The 15,049-nt window shown below is 49.0% G+C and overlaps 2 protein-coding genes across 3 annotated transcripts; both read right to left on the reverse strand.

Moving 5' to 3' along the window:
- Positions 1-285: 285 nt before the first annotated feature.
- cfap53 (cilia and flagella associated protein 53) lies at positions 286-8,502 on the reverse strand. 2 transcript variants are annotated; one of them, XM_086152878.1, is made up of 9 exons: positions 8,194-8,232; positions 4,494-4,594; positions 4,140-4,366; positions 3,554-3,727; positions 3,173-3,476; positions 2,883-3,101; positions 843-1,059; positions 640-742; positions 286-558 (listed from the first exon to the last, which is right to left on the reverse strand). In XM_086152878.1, exons 2-9 carry the CDS (start codon positions 4,530-4,532, stop codon positions 330-332), a joined length of 1,512 nt encoding a protein of 503 aa, XP_086009004.1. In that variant the 5' UTR covers positions 4,533-4,594; positions 8,194-8,232; the 3' UTR covers positions 286-329. The 2 variants fall into 2 exon arrangements, with proteins under 2 accessions (XP_086009004.1, XP_086009005.1); XM_086152879.1 differs by lacking the exon at positions 4,494-4,594 and having other exon boundaries at positions 8,194-8,502.
- Positions 8,503-9,367: 865 nt separating this feature from the next.
- Positions 9,368-12,729, reverse strand: hsdl2 (hydroxysteroid dehydrogenase like 2). The gene is made up of 11 exons (XM_086152902.1): positions 12,589-12,729; positions 11,711-11,874; positions 11,180-11,278; positions 10,981-11,095; positions 10,774-10,877; positions 10,592-10,690; positions 10,298-10,492; positions 10,140-10,211; positions 9,905-10,063; positions 9,679-9,807; positions 9,368-9,597 (listed from the first exon to the last, which is right to left on the reverse strand). Exons 1-11 carry the CDS (start codon positions 12,603-12,605, stop codon positions 9,482-9,484), a joined length of 1,269 nt encoding a protein of 422 aa, XP_086009028.1. The 5' UTR covers positions 12,606-12,729; the 3' UTR covers positions 9,368-9,481.
- Between the last annotated feature and the right edge of the window lie 2,320 nt (positions 12,730-15,049).

Raw genomic sequence — 15,049 nt, forward strand, 5'->3', positions numbered from 1 at the left:
GAGCAGGGACAGGGAAGCAAAGGGTAGCGGTGAACTTGTACTCCCATCAAGGTAGACTACCTCAGAAGACTCTTGAGCATCATTTGACAAGACGGTATCCCTGTATACCGAAGCATACCAAAGGAGGTGCTCTTCAGTGAGCTGGCCACAGACCCCAGACCTGCCGGCAAAGACATTTACGAACGACACCTCGAGGCTGGTGGTGTCACCCTAGAAGCTGCAGAAGCCGACAAGAGGGCAGCAGGAAAACCAGGAAGGGGGGGAGGAAAGAAGACGACAGAGAGCTCCATCAGAGACGTTTAATCAAAAGCCCAACGGCAAACCAGTACTCAAACGGGTTCAGAGGTGATGGTAGCCCCAGCCCTCCTGAAGGGGTGGACGAGTCCATCTTGTGGCCGGGCCATGAGCTCCTCTATCTTCTGCTGGTACAGCGTTTGCAGCTCCAGGCCCCGTTGCTCCTCCCGCTTCTCCTCCGCCTCCTTTTCCAGCCGAAGTTGCTGCTGCTCCTCCACCTGGGCCTGTAGCTCCGCCTGGTATGTCTCCCGGGCCTCCTGCCGCCTGGGGAGAGGTCAAAGGTCACTTCGGTCACAACACAGCGTCAATCCTGGAAGACCTCGGGAAACATCCGAGGGCTCATACCGTCTCTTCATCTCCTTGTCCTCCATCTTCTTCTCCTCCCTGAAAGCGTTCAGCTGTTCCCGCTCCTTGGAGACTTCGGCCTGTTTCTGCTGGTTCAGATCGACTACACACACACACACACACACACACACACACACACACAGAGTGTGTGAATAGTTTGTTGGTAGATCCAGATGTATGCACAGATCTGGTAGTCTACTCACGTTTGCGTTGGATCTGCAGGCGCCGGGCCTCCATCACCTCCTCCATTAACCGCTCCCTGGCCTCCTGCTGCCGCCGGTTCTTCTCGTCCCGCTTGTCCCACATCTCCATCATCTTCTCCTCCATCAGCCGCTCCGTCTCTGCCTCCTCCCAGTACTGCAGCTGCATCTCGTTGGCCAAGTACTGGCGGTACCTCAGCTGGTCCGCCCGCAAGGCCGCCTGGAAGAGGCCACGCACACGCATGTGACTCCGGCCTCCAGGACCAGGGAGGGTTGCAAGATTCGGGTCATGTCAGGTCAGGTCATTAGGCAAGATGGCGGGCGGGAGGACGCTGGCGCGTTTGGCTGCCGCTTCCCGCTCTCCAACCAGTCAACCAAACCAAAGACAAAGGCTCACCTGGACAATCTCCAGCAAGCTACCGAACTAGCTTGCCGGCCTGAGCAGGCTGGCTGGCTAGCTAGCGAAGCCGGCTAGCCTCTCGAAACACTGGATCTCGACGGTGACCTGAGCTGGCTGGCTAGCTAGCTAGCCGGCGACCTGAGCCGGCTGGCTGACTGGCTAGCCTCTCAAAACTCCAGATCCTGACGGGGACCTGAGCAGGCTGGCGGGCTGGCTAGCTAGCCGGCTAGCCTCTCGAAACTCTGGATCTCGACGGTGACCTGAGCTGGCTGGCTAGCTAGCTAGCTAGCCGGTGACCTGAGCTGGCTGGCTGGCTGGCTAGCCTCTCAAAACTCCAGATCCTGACGGGGACCTGAGCAGGCTGGCTGGCTGGCTAGCTAGCCGGCTAGCCTCTCGAAACTCTGGATCTCGACGGTGACCTGAGCTGGCTGGCTAGCTAGCTAGCCGGCGACCTGAGCCGGCTGGCTGGCTAGCTAGCCTCTCAAAACTCCAGATACCGACGGCGACCTGAGCAGGCTGGCTGGCTAGCTAGCTAGCCGGCTAGCCTCTCGAAACTCTGGATCTCGATGGTGACCTGAGCTGGCTGGCTAGCTAGCTAGCCGGCGACCTGAGCTAATTCTGTGTATGTTCTGTTCCTTCTGTTTTTTTACTTGTGAAGCGTCTTTTGAGTGTCATGAAAAGCGCCATAAAAATCCCATGTATTATTATGTGTTAAATTGAGGTGCTGAGTGTGAACGATGTTGTTGTACGACAAGGACGGTGTGTGTGAATCTCGCACTGCGTGTGAATCCGGTCGTTGCAAAGGAAACTGACTCCCTGTGTGTGTGTGTGTGAATCGTGTCACCAGGTGTAATAAAGGGGGTCAGGAGTCACTTGTGTGTGATCCAGGTTGCTATACACTGAACAAAGTTGTCTGTGACTCAGGTTGGTGTGTGTGTGTGTGTGTGTGTGTGTGATTCCCGTCACCGCATCCAGCAACTTGAGTTATGTGTGAATCAGTGCACGTGTGAATCAGGTCGTGTATATAATAACAGTTGGTGTGTGTGTGTGTGTGTGAATCATGTCGTACATAATAAGAGTTGGGGTGTGTGTGTGAAACTGGATCACTGTGTGTGATTCACGTGGTATATTAAGTACAATTGGTGTGTGAATCAGTAAGTGTGTAAATCCCATCTTATATGAGAGATGGTGTGTGTGTGTGTGTGTGTGTGTGTGTGATTCCCATCACTGCATCCAGCAACTTGAGTTATGTGTGAATCAGTGTGCATGTGAATCAGGTCGTGTATATGATAAGAGTTGGTGTGTGTGTGTGTGTGTGTGAATCATGTCGTACATAATAAGAGTTGGGGTGTGTGTGTGTGAAACTGGGTCACTGTGTGTGATATATTAAATACAATTGGCGTGTGAATCAGTAAGTGTGTAAATCCCATCTTACATGAGAGATGGTGTGTGTGTGTGTGTGTGAACCAGTTAGTGTGTGAATCATGTCATTGTATATTAGTAGAGTGGTGTGTGTAAACCAGGCCACTGCATCTGCTCACTTGTGTGAACCACCTGACTCTATAGGAACTCGAGTTGCCCATGTGACAGGGTTCCCCTGCGCGCGATTGGCCGCCGGCCCACCCGCCCAAAACTCGGCTCACCTTCTTCTGCGCGGCGTCCTTCCGCTGGTCCGTCTCTTCTGCGAGCGACTGCTGCAGGATGCTCATGTCCAGCCGCAGCTCCTCCTGCTGCTCCCTGGCCACGCGCTTCATCTTCAGCCGCAAGCTGTGGTCCAGCTGTCGGCGGCGAGCTTGCTTGGCCTCCAGCCGGAGGCGCTGCTGCCGCTGCTCGTAAAGCGCCTGCGCCTCCTTCTGCTGCCTCTGTGGATCGACCGTGAAGCATGGAGACTCTGGAGCTTTGGCGAGAGCTTCCCCGAAGTGGAGGTACTGACCAGGAGCTCTGCCTCCTCCTCCCGTAGGCGGACGCGTTGCCGTCGCGCCTCCTCGGTGGCGTCCATCTGCTTCTTCAGGTACTCCATCTGCTCGACGTCCATCTGCCGCCGCAGCTTGAGTCGCTCCTTCTCCCGGTCCTCCTTGGCCTGGCTGTCGGCCACCCACAGCTGGTGGAAGAGCCGGTCCTCCTCCTTCTGCTGCCGCTGGTGCTCCTCGTTGTCAGCCAGCTGGGTGGAGAGCTCCCTCCACACCTGCTGCTGGTGGCGCTGCGACGCCACGCTGCGCAGCTCGTCGCAGCGCTCCCTGCGCACGCACACACGGCGCCACTTTTTTGCGGTACTTCCGTAGTAGCGCTGAGTTTGTAAGAGCGCCGGTACTACCTGAAGAGCCTCTCCTGCTTTTTGGCCACCACTTGTAGCCTCTCCGCCTCCCGCTTCTCCCTCAGCAGCTTTGCCTTCTCGCGCATCTGCGCCTGCCTCTCGACGGGGGTCTCCACCTTCGCCGCCACCTCCTCCAGCAGCTGTTCCTCTTCTGTCTCCAGCAGGTCGCGAAGCCTGAGGAGATAAATGTGCGTAAGCTGACCTTTGACCTCCTGAGGGCGCAAGAGCTCCGGAGCCTGAGTTTCGGGGTCTGGTGGGATCGTCTGAAGATTGTCACCACTTCAAGAACTCCAGTTTCACTTCCAGGTTCTGATCCAAAGTGAGGGGACTCTACATGTTCTTGGTTGTCTTTGTGTTCTTCTGCCTAGATTACTCCCGGGTCCTCCTGCCTTTTTGTTCTCTCCATGTTCCCCGTCTTCAGTCCAACAAACACTTACAGGTTAAAATGAACAAATTAATGACATCACAACCACCCCTTTGGTACCAGGATGTGGGAAGCTGTGATGTAAGAAGGGGGAAGCTAGCGTGCTAGCTTTGTGATGTCACAGGAGGTGTTTCAAAATGGCGACAAGAGCAGGCCACCCACCTCTCACGCCGCTCCTCTGTGAGGGCCCACTGCAGGCCTACGGCATCTCGCGCCTGCCGCTCCACGGCGCGCCGCAGGTAGCGGCGCTCAGTGCTTTCCAGCCAGGAGTTCTTCAAGGCGCAGGCCTGGTGCTGGCGGGCCGCGGCCTTCACCTGGTTCTGGGCGGCGTCCTGCGGCTTGGCGAGCGGTATCTTCTCCACCGGCCGCACGGGCAGCGGCGCCGACCTCTGACCCACGAAAAACAAATGCGGTTAGTCACTTCGGATAACACATCGAGTGAGGATTCCCATGCGTTCATCTTCTCCTTTGCTTGTTTTGTTTTTTTACGGAGGGGAGGGCGCCATATTCACTCACCTCCTTCATCTGCTTCTGAACAACCTGTCTTGGATCCATGTCGCCTGGCTTCCCCCGCCGCTCGCCGTCTGCAGAGGCACTTCTGCCTCAACAGACGGGAGCTGCCTTATGTATGACGTCACATAGTGACATTGGTGATGTCACTGACCCCCCCTAGACACACCAACAAAGATCCGGGTTCTAGCTCCTAGTTCTACCATTTTGGATCCCGAGTGCTGCAAAGTACCTTAATGTAGCCTCGGGGCTGTCCTTAGCCCGGATAAAGGCAGAGGGTTGCCTCAGGAAGGGCATCCGGCGTAAAACTTCTCCCAAAACCAAACATGGGAATCAAACCTAATGATCTCATACCCGATCAGTCGAGGCCCGGGTTAACAATGACCACCATTGGTACCGATGACCTACAGGGTACCAGTGGAAATTGGGCGACTGCGGATCGAAGACGGAGAGGAGGAAGGCGTGTCGGAAGCAGAGAGAGAAGAGGAAAGGAGAGTAAGGACTTTGAATATTGGGGCTATGACAGGAAAAGGTAGAGTTGGTCAACATAGTGCAGAGAAAGAAGGTGGCTACTATACCGTGTGTCCGGGAGACCAGGTGGAAGGGTAGTAAGGCTAGAAGCTTAGGAGTTGCACTATCATGGTACTGACAAGAAGAGGAATGGAGTAAGAGTTATCTTGAAGGAGGAGTTTGTTAGGAATGTTCTGGAGGTGAAAAGAATGCCAGATAGAATTATGAGTCTGAAACTGGAAATTGAAGGTTTGATGCTCAATGTTGTTAGTGGCTATGCCACGCAGGTGGGATGTGAAGAGGAGTCATATGTAGCTCGGCGGTAGAGCGCATGTATGAGGTCCTGGGCTCAATCCCCGGCATCTCCACTGTAAGTCTGCGTGTTATGTAATGTGAAGGAGAAGTTCTGGAATGAGATGAATTGATGCAGAATATCCTCAGAGATGAGAGAGTGGTAATTGGTAGAGATGTCAATGGACATGTTGGTGAAGGCAATAGAGGGAAAGAAGTAGTGATGGGCAGATTTGGTATACTGGATAGGAACACAGAGGGACAGATGGTGGTAGACTTTGCAAAAAGGATGGAAATGGCTGTAGTGAACACTTTTCCAGAAAAGACAGGAACATAGGGTAACTTATGAGAGCAGAGGTGGGAGCACGCAGGAAGTACAGGAGTATATACAGAGAAGGTGGTAGCAAAGAAGTGGGACACTGGGGGGACTGAAGAGAACAGACAGGAGTACAGGGAGATACAGCGTAAGTAATGTAAAGATGGAGGCAGCAAAGGCGAAACAAAGGGAGTGCGATGACTTGTATGCTCGGTTGGACAGTAAGGGGGGAGAGAATGATCTATACATGTTGGCGAAACAGATACAGAGATGGAAAGGATGTACAGCAGGTCCGAGTGATTAAGGATAGAGGGAAATGTAACGACAGATGCTAGAAGAGTGACGGGAGGTTGGAAAGAGTACTTTGAAGAGCTGATGAATGAGGAAAATGAAAGAGAGGCAAGGGCAGAAGAGGTGATGATTGTTGACCACATAGTAGCGCAGATTAGTGAAAGTGAAGTGAGGAAGGCATTGAAGAGGGTGAAGAGTGGAAAGGCAGTGGGTCCTAATGATATACCTGTGGAGTTGTGGAAGTGTCAAGGAGAGGCAGTGATAGAGATTTTATTCAATAGGAGCTTAGAGAATGAGAAGATGCCTGACGAATGATGAAGTGTGACGGTGCCCATTTTTAAGAATAAGGAAGATATACAGATTTGTGGTAACTATAGAGGGATAGAGTTGATGAGCCATACAATGAAGTTATGGGAAAGAGTAGTGGAAACTAGACTGAGTGCAGAAGTCAGCATTTGCGAACAACAGTATGGCTTCATGCCTAGAAGTACTATAGATGCAGTATTTGCTTTGAAACTGCTCGTACAGAAGTACAAAGAAGGCCGGAGGGATCTGGATCTGCATTCCATTTCGTAAACCAAGAAAAAGCATATGACAGGTTGTAGAGAGAGGAACTCTGGTATTGTACGAGGAAGTCTGGAGTGGCAGAGGAGTATGTTTGACTGGTGCAGGACATGTATGCTAGCTGTGAGACAGTGGTGAAGTGTACTTTGAGCGTAACAGAGAAGTTCAAGGTGGAGGTGGGTTTCCATCAGGGATCAGCTCTGAGCCCCTTCCTGTTTCCAGTGGTGATAGACAAGCTGACAGGTGAGGTTAGACAGGTATCTCCATGGACCATGATGTTTGCAGAAGACATTGTGATCTATCTACAGTGAGAGCAGGGAACATCTAGAAAGGTGGAGATGGAGGTATGCTCTGGAAAGGAGATGAGTGAAGGTTCACTGAAGCAAGCCAGATTATATGTGTGTGAATGAGAGGGACCAAAGTGAAACAGTGAGGGCACAAATAGTGGAGATAAAGACAGTGGAGGATTTTAAGTTCTTAAGGTCAATAGTCCAGAGTGTGGAGAAGAGGTGAAGAGACAGGTTCAAGCTGGTTGGAACAGGTAGAGAAAAGTGTCAAGGTTGACTAAAGAGTATCAGCCAGAATGAAGGGAAAGGTGTAGAAGACAATATTGAAGAGCAGCAATGGAGTCCATGGTTTGGAGACACTGTGGGGGAGGGAACAGGAGACAGAGCTGGAAGCAGCAGAGATCAAGATGTGGAGGTTCTTCTTTAGGAGTTAGGAGGACGGATGGGATCGGGAATGCGTCGGGACGACATATGTTAGATGAGGTTAGACAGGAATATCCATGGACCATGAAGTTTGCAGATGACATTGTGATCTATAGTGAGAGCAGAGAGCAAGTTGAGGAAAATCTAGAGGTGGAGGTATGCTCTGGAAAGGAGAGGAATGAAGGTTAATTGCAGCAAGACAGAGTATATGTGTGTGAATGAGAGGAACCCGGGTGGAACGGTGAGGCTACAGGGAGTGGAGATCAAGAAGTTGGAGGATTTCAGGTACTTGGGGTCAACAGTCCAGAGCAACAGAGTGTGGAAAAGAGGTGAAGAGACGGGTCCAAGCAGGGTGGAATGGATGGAGAAAAGCGTCAAGGGTATGAAGAGATAGAATACTATCAGCCAGAATAAAAGGAAAGGTGTACAAGACAGTGATGAGATCAGCGGTGATGTTTGGACTAGAAACAGTAGCAATGACGAAAAGACAGGAGGCAGAGCTGGAGGTCGCAGATATGAAGATGCTAAGGTTCTCTTTGGGAGTGACCAGGATGGATAGGATCAGGAATGAGTCTATCAGAGGAACAGCACATGTTCGGTGTTTTGGAAAGAAGGCCAGGGAAGCCAGGCTGACATGGTTGAGACATGTACACAGGACGGATAGTGAATATATTGGTAGACGGATGCTGGAATTGGAGCTGCCAGGCAAGAGGTCTTGAGGAAAACCAAAGAGAAGATTTATGGACGTAGTGAGAGAAGGTATGAAGTTAGTTGGTGTGAGAGAGGAGGATACAGGGAATAGAGTTAGATGGAGAAAGTTGATTCGCTGTGGGAGACGCCTGAAGGGAAAAGCCAAAAGGAGAAGAAGAAGCCTGCAAAGTACCTTGACCTTTGACCCCCCCCTGCTAAGCGCTAGCAAAGAGCTAGCTTTTAGCAGGGGTTTCTGTGAGGGGTCCCACCTCTTCCTCCCTGTCCGTCGGGGGGTGGGGGGGTGGGTGGAGGTCTGAAAGTAAAGTTTTCTCACCACGGCGACGGAGTGTGGCGTGGGCCCGGTGAACTCGCGGCCCCTCCGGACCGTCTGTCCCGGCTGGATCATCGCCGGTGTTGCCGCCGGTGTTTGTGCCCCTGTCCGAATTCGACGGGGTCGGTAGTCATGGTTACTGTAAACCCACTGGGGCCGCCCCCCCCCCGCGATATTTCCGGTCCGACGCCCTTTACGGTGCCCTTTGTCCCCGCCGACCGATCCTGACCCGGGTGGGGGTGGAAAGGGGTCGCCGAGAACCGGTGCGAACTGGGGGTCCCCGGAGCGGATAACGACGGGGGAACATTTTCGGGCAAGGCAACCGAGGAAAAGACTCAACTACCCATGATCCTCTGCTGTCGCATGACGTTGTGGGGGGCGGGAACCGAACGTCTAGCGTTGAAAAAATAAACAAATAAAAAATGGAAGGGTACGACTAACAGTTCCGTGACTCCGAATCCAGATCCGGGAAACCTGAGTAACCGTCTTTAAATGTCTTTTACAAGATTAATGTAAGCTAAGTGGACTTAGCTTAAAGAGTAGCGAGCGGTGAATGTGCTCGTGGGGTTGACGGTGAGCTTCACCAATCAGAGGCGTTGTTGTTGCTACGTGGTTCAATCGCGTCTATAATAAAAAAAGACAGATTTCCAGGCTTTGGATAGTATTCCAATAATTAAATACGGTTAGAAACCGATATTATTTTATTTCTTCAACTTGGAATAAGCTCACATCGATGTTTTAAAAACAAAGGTAAATAAACGTCACATCCAATTAGATACTCTCGTCACCTGCTGGCCACAGATGTGTTATTGTACCTTTACCAAAACAAGAACTTTTTAAGGAATAACTATAAAAACAACACTACTATTACACGGTGAATACATTTAAAGATATAAACTTTTCTCATTACTATCTCGAATCTCCTGAGTCCTTGGGCTCTGACTGGGCAGGTTCCCAATCTACTCCAATCAAATTCCATTGTTTCCTTAACATGAATATTAATGCTATTAGTGTATCATTATCGATTAGCATGTAGCTGTTAGCACTAGAAACACATCAATCGTGCCTGTCCCTGCCGAGTCTTATAATCCCTTACGTCTTGGTTCTCGCTCTCTCACAGTTGAGGCAGAAGGCCGCCCACAAGTACTCTGAAGTGGCGCCAAAAAAACAAAAATCATTTTGTTTCTTTAAAATCGGGGACTTTAATCCGACAATCAGCAGCAAAAGAAGAGAAGGCGTGGCCCCAGAGGGCCTGGCGGCAGGGCCTGGGTTCTGGTAGGGGGGCTTGTCCTCACAGCTTTGACTTGCTCATTCGGCTCATGAGTTTCTCCAGTTTGATGGCTAGCGTCATGTCGCCCTTGATACGCAGCTTCCCCGACATGAACGCCATGGTTGGCTTCAGCTTCCCTGCAAATACACACTCGTTACTATGGCGACCGCATGGCAGTTGGCAGCGATCGCAGCGGCCCGAAGCGGTGCCCTACTCACCGAGGAACATCTTGCTGAAGTCGTCCGAGTCCATTGACATGACAACGTCGGCCTTGCCGGCTGGCTGGCCCTTCCCAGCGCCACCAGCACCGCTTTTCAGGTCCAGAAACCAGACGCCGGCATGCTCGCCTGAAATGGACGCGCCCCCGACAAAATCGTATCAGTGGACATTCTGTTGCGTGGCGGCGGCGGTGGTGAAGGCGTGCAGGCCACGCCCCCTCCTCACCTGATAGGTCAAACTGGTAGACACCCTGTGTTGACTTCACCAGGTCCTCATTGATGACTTTCCTGATGACGTCAAAAGTGCTTTCTATTGGTCCACTGGAGGGCGGCGCGGCTTCTGTCGCCGATGACGACGCCGGTGCTTTGAAGGCAGGTGTTGCCCCTAGCAACCGGGGGAGTAAACAATTAAGCCGGACAATCAAAATGGTTGAATTCTGTTATTATGGTGTGAAATTCACCATGCTGCTCCATCTGCTCGGCCAGCTTCTCCGGCGCCTCATCCAAGAAGAAGTCCGGCAGCAGGGGGTGACCTGTCAGCCAATCAGAGAGCACTGTGACCACACGTGTGGTTGCTAAGGCTATGGCGCAAACGACTGCGGTTCTATCGTGGTCTCACCCGGCTGGATGGCGTACTGCTCGAAATCTTGGATTCCATGCTCCTTCAGGACGTCCTCGTCCACCAGGAAGTGACCCGTGAAATCTGTGGGGCGGGACAGGATGGCATAGGCGGCATCCGCCATGATGTCCACTTTGCGGCACTGCTTGCCCACGCCGTCGCCGCCTAGCATGTCCATGGCCGCTGTCTGGATTGCTGGTGAATACCACACTAGCGTGTTAGCACGCTGGTCCATTCCGATTCAGAACTGATTACGTGCTAAGAATGTTAGCATGCTAGCTGGTAGCCGCTCACCGGTTTTGGGCCAAAGAGCGTTGACCGCGATTTGACCTCTGAACTCTTCAGCCATTCCGAGGACGCACATGGACATGCCGTACTTCGCCATTGTGTACGCTGGATAAAATAAACAAGAGAAAAAAAGATGGTTTGTTGATGCTTTTGGGGGTGCCTGGCCCGGCGATGGTCGCCATGGTTACCTGTGTGGTTCTTAAACCAGATGGGATTGAGGTTAAGTGGCGGCGACAGGTTCAGGATGTGTGGCGAGCGACTCTTCAGCAGGTGGGGGATCACCAGCTTGGACCTGGAAGCGGCGGAAGGGTGTTACGCCACTGTTTTTTTTTCTTCCCCCCAAATCATGCTAAAGCAACGTGGCTTGCGTCTCAGTGGCACGCATCACACCGTACGTCAGGTAGGTTCCTCGCAGGTTGATGCCCAGCATCAGGTCCACCTTCTTCATGGGGGTCTCCAATGTCCCGGTCAGGTTGATGGCGCTGGCGTTGTTCACCAGGATGTCAATACCTTATCACGTGACAACATGCTGTGGTTATTTGAGTCGCGGGAGGCAGCATGGGATTTGAATTACTATTAATTTTTTTTTTTTACCTCCGAACTTTTCAATGGCTTTCTGAACTGCATCGCCGACCTGCCGCTCATCACGGATGTCCACCACACATGGCAGTGCCTTCCCGCCAGCCTGCTCCACTGGGAACATGTTGAGACAGTCGTCACATGACTGTTACCAACACCCCAGCTCGCTAACATGGAAATGCATGTTTGCAAAAAAAAAAAAAAAAAAAGAAGTAAACTTTAGCCACTTTTAGACAGAACGGGTCTGAGAAACGGTCAGCCTCGAGTATGGTTCCAGGAAGTAGCATTTAGCTTAGCATTCCCACAAGCAATAGATAACGGTCGAGGCCGGTATGACGTGCACCTTCAGCGTCACACTCGAAAACAAACCACTGAGGAAGAAGGAGAAGGAGGAAGAGGAGGTGGAGGAGGAAGACGACATGGACAATATGGAACTGGAAGCTGCAAAAGCATTCATGGAGTAATAATCTTGGGCTATCAGATGATGTGAAGATGTGTGACTTTTTTTCAATACATTGCCCACTAGCAGATAGCTGGTTAGCTCACCCTCCTGCGCAGCAGTATAGATGGTCCCGGGGAGCTTTGGGTGAGGTTCGGCTGTCTTGGCGGCAATGACGACGTTGGCGCCGTCCCTGGCGGCCTTAAGGGCAATGGCTTTTCCGATACCCCGGCTGGCGCCGGTGATGAAGAGCGTGCAGCCAGCTAACTTCCTGTAACATGACAGGAGGAAAAGGTGGATTGGAAAATTGAAAGAAGTGGAATAATAACAACAACAACAACAATATTGATAATGATAACATCTCTGATTTTCTGCAGTTTTTCCAGCTAGAATTTTCACTTCCATCTGGTTCAAGACAGGGTTATTTCTAATGAATTTATTTTAATTGCTTAAGTCCTTATTGTGCTTGCGATGTGTATGTGCTTCCATTAAGTCTCCTGTAAGAGTTCAACATCGTAATAAACCATTTATTTTGAATGACCGTTGTATTTATATCACTTATGATAAAAAAGGTAAAAACTTCCAAAAATATATATATTTTTTCATATGAACAGGATATCACAGCCAAGGATGTTCAGTGTTATTGAAGTAGTGAACGGTGACCGAACTCCATTGACAAAATCGGAGTTTTTCGGCGAATTCGGCCAAAGGTGACCGAGGCGTCGAGACAGCCCGAAGGAACGCAAGGTGGTGCAGTGGACCTTTTTATCATTCCATTCGGGTTAGAAAAAGTCAAGCAAGAAAGGCTATTTAAGTATCAAATTGCCATTTTCTGATATATAACCCATCTGCATTCCTCAGACGGTCCTGGCTCTGTGGTGGACACACTCGACAAAGTACGACGTTATTTACAGAAGTTTCTCAAAGGACTTCTGAACAGGGAGGGGGCGTTAGCCTCGCTGGCTAGCGAGCTAACGTGACTCACCCGGTGTTCTGCAACATATCGACTTGGTTTTTGAAGACGAAGAAACGGAGTGAGAATCCAAAGATGTGAAGTAGCGCCTCGTCTTCGTTGCTACCTTTCACCCACTTAGCGATCCTCTCCAACCCGAACCGGATGCAGAAACCTCTCACTTCGTTCCACTTCCGGTATATCGCAAACATCGTCTATGCTAGACAGAAGTCACACTCTTGAACTTCTTAAAATTCCAGTTTCTTCTTGTTGCCGTGAAATCTTCACTAAATATCGCGATATGAAATGAATGATTATTCTTATTTATTTTTTCTGTTTTTATTTGTCAGTTTTTTCCTGACATATCCAATACATTAACCACTGATTTTTTGTTTTTTTCCTTATATTGTCATACTTGAAACATGGGAAATGACCAGTGGTGGGCCGACAGAGCCTGAAAGGCCTTCTCTGCTGGCCTAAAAAATATCTGAATCATAGATGCTAATTATATTTTGTCCATGAATACTTGTCAAATAATTCAAAATGGTCTGTTCACTGCCTTTCATCGCGTTTCCCCTGGTTGTGCCACTTCCAGACATGCATTTTCATATTAAAGCATTTAACCAATCACATTTCATCCATCATCTGTTGCCAGGCAGGGTCAAAGTCCAAGAAATCTGCCTGGGGGGGCCTGCACAATCAGTTCTGATTCAAACACTTTACACAAAAAAAAATAAGTGTTGATGATGCTGTTGCTTCAACCAATCAGATTTGGAGATGGTGACATCCAAAGCCTTCTCGCGGGCTACAGCAACATCCTCTGATTGGATAGTCAGAGAGTGGACTAGTGTATTAGAAAGGAGAAGCGTACTAGCGAGCTGCAAACAGAAACATAGTTGTGGTTGTTTAATATCGGTTTTGTCAACCCACAACGGCTGCAGGAGGAGAAGAAACGGGCTGAGTTGCTAACATATTATTAAAGCCATTTTCTAGATAGAGTTTTTAAGAAAAGCTGGACATAGTAAAGAAAGGTCAGGCAACTCCTAAGCTAGAGAAGCTGTCACAACCAGGACAAGGATTTGTCCGACATTTTATAAGGTTATTATTGGTGCTTTTTATGTGTCCCACGTATTTTCTATGAAGGCATTTATTGTGGCTACACAAGTTATCTATCTGCGATGCACCTCTCTTTATACTGCATTTCTGCATAATAAGATGTTTTTTTATAGCCATAAACTAATTATTGGGGGTTGGATTGATTCGGAGCACTACTGAAGGCCTTGGTGTAAAATGCACGACCCGCCACTGGAAATGACATTTTGAGAGTAATCTGTTTTTCCTGTCAAACCTGTTTGAAAGTAGCTAGTGAGCGATACAATCCAATGAGGTAACGGAAAAACAAGGGGGGGAAACACGCAGGGAAATGGGTTTGACTCGTCACAACTCCCCAAGGATTGAAAATATAAACTCTTTGAATGATATTAATTATTTACTATACAATACTACTGGACTGTCCTGCACTCACACACTACCTAACAATAATTAACTAGTTTAGTGCCCCTAGGCAGCTACAATCTCATTTAATTATGTACTATTTAACATCCATTTCAACTGTGTCTTTGCATAGCATAACTTATCACCTGTACATTTCTACTTGTAAATTATGTCCATAGTCTACTACATTTAATGTGCATATCCATATACATCTGCGTAATTTGTTTGTAGCATCCAGCTGTAAAATATGTTACCCCATAAGTGATATAAGTACCCCAATCTGTAAATCCCCTGTAAGTAACTGACACAATATACCATGTATAAATGGTTTACAAATGTACAAATTCTATTCATATGTGGACCTACTACTCTTTTGTACTTCTGGTGCAATGCCAAACTGCACTTGGTTGCCCTGTACTTGTACATGTACTTATATTATAACAATAAAATCGAATCTCATTAAAATTTTGATACAAAAAAATGATGGACGGCACACAGCTAGTGGCTAGTGGCTACCACTACCTCACTACCTCACTCATTCACACGTCATGTCCTAAGTCTTACTTTTTTATTTATTTTATCCTTGTTGTGGTCATTCTTACCCTGCTTATCCAATTTTCCCATGTTGTTTTATTACTTTTCATTCTGTTCTATCTATTTTTTTATCCTTTCTGTTGTTATTGTCACTTTTTTGTCTCCTCTATTTTATATCTATATTCATATTTATGTCTTCTATTTTATAATCATTTTCATATAATTGATATAGTGACTGTCGCGGTGACGAAAGGGGATCAATAAAGTATCTTAAAATCTTAAACCTTAAAAAAAACAACAAAAAAAAAACAAACTCACCCACTTCCTGTAAATTGTTAATGATCTATCTGTATATATGTTCATAACTGTGCAATATTTCAGAACAGATACATGTACAATATTTTTTCTTACTCTTGTGCACTCCTTATCTTTCACGTGGGACTTAAGACCTTAAGACACTTTATAG

Source organism: Fistularia commersonii, chromosome 9 (genome assembly GCF_037954325.1).
Source record: "Fistularia commersonii isolate RoL2024-O1a breed Wild chromosome 9, RoL_Fcom_v1.0, whole genome shotgun sequence".
Taxonomy (NCBI): Eukaryota; Metazoa; Chordata; class Actinopteri; order Syngnathiformes; family Fistulariidae; genus Fistularia; species Fistularia commersonii.